At 68.2% G+C, this 1,013-nt stretch overlaps 2 protein-coding genes across 2 annotated transcripts in view; one reads left to right on the forward strand and one right to left on the reverse strand.

Moving 5' to 3' along the window:
• SRD5A1 (steroid 5 alpha-reductase 1) overlaps positions 1-327 on the reverse strand; it is a 19,372-nt gene extending 19,045 nt beyond the window's left edge. The window contains exon 1 of the mRNA XM_025205800.1: positions 3-327. Within this exon, the coding sequence (XP_025061585.1) occupies positions 3-295 (293 nt within the window). The 5' untranslated portion in view covers positions 296-327. The remainder of the gene's footprint in view (positions 1-2) is intronic.
• A 284-nt stretch (positions 328-611) lies between these two features.
• The window catches only part of NSUN2 (NOP2/Sun RNA methyltransferase family member 2), a 45,095-nt gene continuing 44,693 nt past the window's right edge, over positions 612-1,013 (forward strand). The window contains 1 exon segment of the mRNA XM_006025019.3: positions 612-901. Coding sequence (XP_006025081.2) covers positions 651-901 — 251 coding nt within the window. The 5' untranslated portion in view covers positions 612-650.

The following is a 1,013-nucleotide window of genomic DNA, read 5'->3' on the forward strand; positions in this document are numbered from 1 at the left end:
AGTGTATCAGGAAGAGCCCCAACAGGCCCCGGTTGGGGCGGTGGTGCAAGCGGGCGGCGCCGCTGCCGAGGGCGAGGGCCAGCGGCACAAGGAGCGCGGGCAGCTCCTGCATGAGCCAGGCGGCGCGGGCGGGCAGGCCGGGCCCGAAGTACAGCGAGGTGTAGCGGCCGTAGGACAGATGCACGCAGCGCAGCACCAGCGCCAGAACCAGCCCGATGCCCGCCAATGCACAGCCCAGCGCCGTCAGCAGCCTCCGCTCTGCCGGGCTAGCCACCTCCTGCCAAAACTGCTCCATGACTACACTCCACTTACTACCCGCGCGCCCGCCCAACCAACCACTGAGGAAACCACCGCGCTACCTCGGCTTTTCTGCCGCAGCCGCCCGCCGCCGGCCAATCAGCGCCGGGGGGCGGAGCCAGCCGGAGCCGTGGCCCCGCCTACCGTGGCTGCCATGTGCGCCAGTGTCGGACGCCGCGTGGGCCCGCTGCGCTAGGATCTCTGAACTTACCCCTCTCCCAGGAAAGCCTGTCAGTCATTCCGGCCAGCCAATGGGAAGCGAGGAGTTTAGGCCCCGCCTGCTGCAGCAGGCGCATGCGTAGAAGCAAGGCTACTGGCGATGTTGCCTGACATTCACGTTGTTTCTTCCTGGGATGCTTCGGAAAATCCTTACCTGCTCGGCTCAGGGAATCCGGGACGCATTGCCTGTGCAGAGACCCTGCTCGCTGGTGGGGCTCGGCCGAAGCCAGCTCCAGCATAATGGTTCTACCATTCAGGCGAGCTCTAAAGCAGCCTCTAGAGAGGGCTTCTTTTCGTGAGGAGAGGCCCTCTCCCTGGTCGCGCGTGCGCAGTGGCCCAGCCGACCGTGTTGTGCGGCAGCGGCGTTGGCGGCACTCGCCCTTCCCTCACCGTCACCTTGCGGCGTGCGGCGGGGCTCGTACGCGGCTGGGCCGCCATGGGCCGCAGGCAGCGCGACCGCCGGCGGCCGGAGCAGGAGGAGGAGCAACGCCCGGGGC

The sequence above is a fragment of the Alligator sinensis genome, unplaced genomic scaffold (assembly GCF_000455745.1).
Source record: "Alligator sinensis unplaced genomic scaffold, ASM45574v1 scaffold248_1, whole genome shotgun sequence".
Classification (NCBI taxonomy): domain Eukaryota; kingdom Metazoa; phylum Chordata; order Crocodylia; family Alligatoridae; genus Alligator; species Alligator sinensis.